The following is a 1,269-nucleotide window of genomic DNA, read 5'->3' as shown; positions in this document are numbered from 1 at the left end:
GCTCCTGTCATTTGCGCCTGCCGAAGATCGACTTCTTGCTGGGGTTCTTCTCGCCCACGCTCAGCCCGATGAGCAGACGCGCCTTCTCGTCCTCCTCCTGCTGCTGGATGGTCCCGTCCGCTTTGCTTTCCAGCTTCCCCCGGGCCTCCGCACCCGCTGCTGGCTTCAGGCGTAGCTTCTCCTTGATCACCTGCCCCGGGATTTAGGAGGCTCAGCACCCCACGGCTCAGCCCCGCGCCCAGGCTCCTCAGCATGCGTGAGAGCCTGAGCCACTGCGGCTGCTTCCCGTGCTGGAGAAGGTGCTGCCTGCTGTAGGGTTACCACATCCGACCCTGGCAGCCTCCAGGTGAGCGGGAAAGAGGCCCTGGGGGCTGGGGTCCCCCGTACCTGTGCCACCAAGGCTTTGCGGCTGTCCCTCTTCACCGCCATGGCGAAGTCCAGCCACGTCCACGTGTTGTTATGGTACTCCAGGCACGGCAGCACCAGGTTCAGGTCACCCCAGTCCACGCTGTTCTTCTCACCCTGGATGATAGGGGTGTTAGGGAGCATACCCCAGGCCACCCCCAGGCCGAGGGGCTGTGTCCCCTCCCCAGCACATCCCAGCCCACCAGCCCCACACCTTGTAGCTGACGCAGAGCGGCACCTGCGGGATCTTGATGTAGATGAAGGAGTTGTTCATGGCCGCACGCTCCTTCATCTTATCGATGTCATCCACGGGATGCTGGGGACAAAGCAGGAGCCGTGAGCAGAAGGGAAGGAGAAGGGAGAGAGCCAGGAAGCAGCAGGGAAGGGACAGCCGGGCATTAGGCCATGGCATTGCTTCACCGGCGAGAGGTGAGAGCTGCTCTGGCAGGGCAGCGGGGAAATGAGATGCTGCAGGGATCACATCAAGCGAGCAGGTGCTTGGTGGTAAAGGACACAAACCCTCATGGTGGGAGGGAGCAGAGGACAGGAACAGGCAAGCAAGGGAGGACACGGCTGCCCAGCCCTGCAGCCCAGGGAAAACGGACTGACTCCACAGCAGGGCTGCCCCAGGATCCCCTGCCCAGGCAGCAGCAGGTACCTCCGGTGCTTTTCGGAATGATCTCCTGACCCCTGACGTCCGGTTCAGTCCCTGAGCGACTCCCTTCCCTGGGCCCAGCGAGTCATCAGCCACGATCAGCTGCCGCGGCTTCACCACGGGGATCCCTGCGATGATGAGCGTGGGAGGCGGTGGCTGGTGTCCGGCCGGGGGTTAGCCATGACCCAGACCCCTCCCGGCTCCCCCGC

General features: G+C 63.8%; 1 protein-coding gene across 1 annotated transcript in view; it reads right to left on the bottom strand.

Annotated features, from left to right (window-relative positions):
* Nucleotide 1: 1 nt before the first annotated feature.
* Nucleotides 2-1,269, bottom strand: part of KIAA0100 (KIAA0100 ortholog) — a gene marked incomplete at its 5' end in the record, with an annotated part of 13,763 nt that continues 12,495 nt past the window's right edge. Inside the window, 4 exon segments of the mRNA XM_010136019.1 lie at nucleotides 2-190; nucleotides 388-522; nucleotides 620-721; nucleotides 1,064-1,188. Of these exon segments, the coding sequence (XP_010134321.1) occupies nucleotides 8-190; nucleotides 388-522; nucleotides 620-721; nucleotides 1,064-1,188 (545 nt within the window).

This window comes from Buceros rhinoceros, unplaced genomic scaffold (genome assembly GCF_000710305.1).
Source record: "Buceros rhinoceros silvestris isolate BGI_N320 unplaced genomic scaffold, ASM71030v1 scaffold20315, whole genome shotgun sequence".
In the NCBI taxonomy this organism is placed as follows: domain Eukaryota; kingdom Metazoa; phylum Chordata; class Aves; order Bucerotiformes; family Bucerotidae; genus Buceros; species Buceros rhinoceros.
Note: the sequence above shows the minus strand (reverse complement) of the source record. Positions and strands in the feature narration are given on the sequence as shown.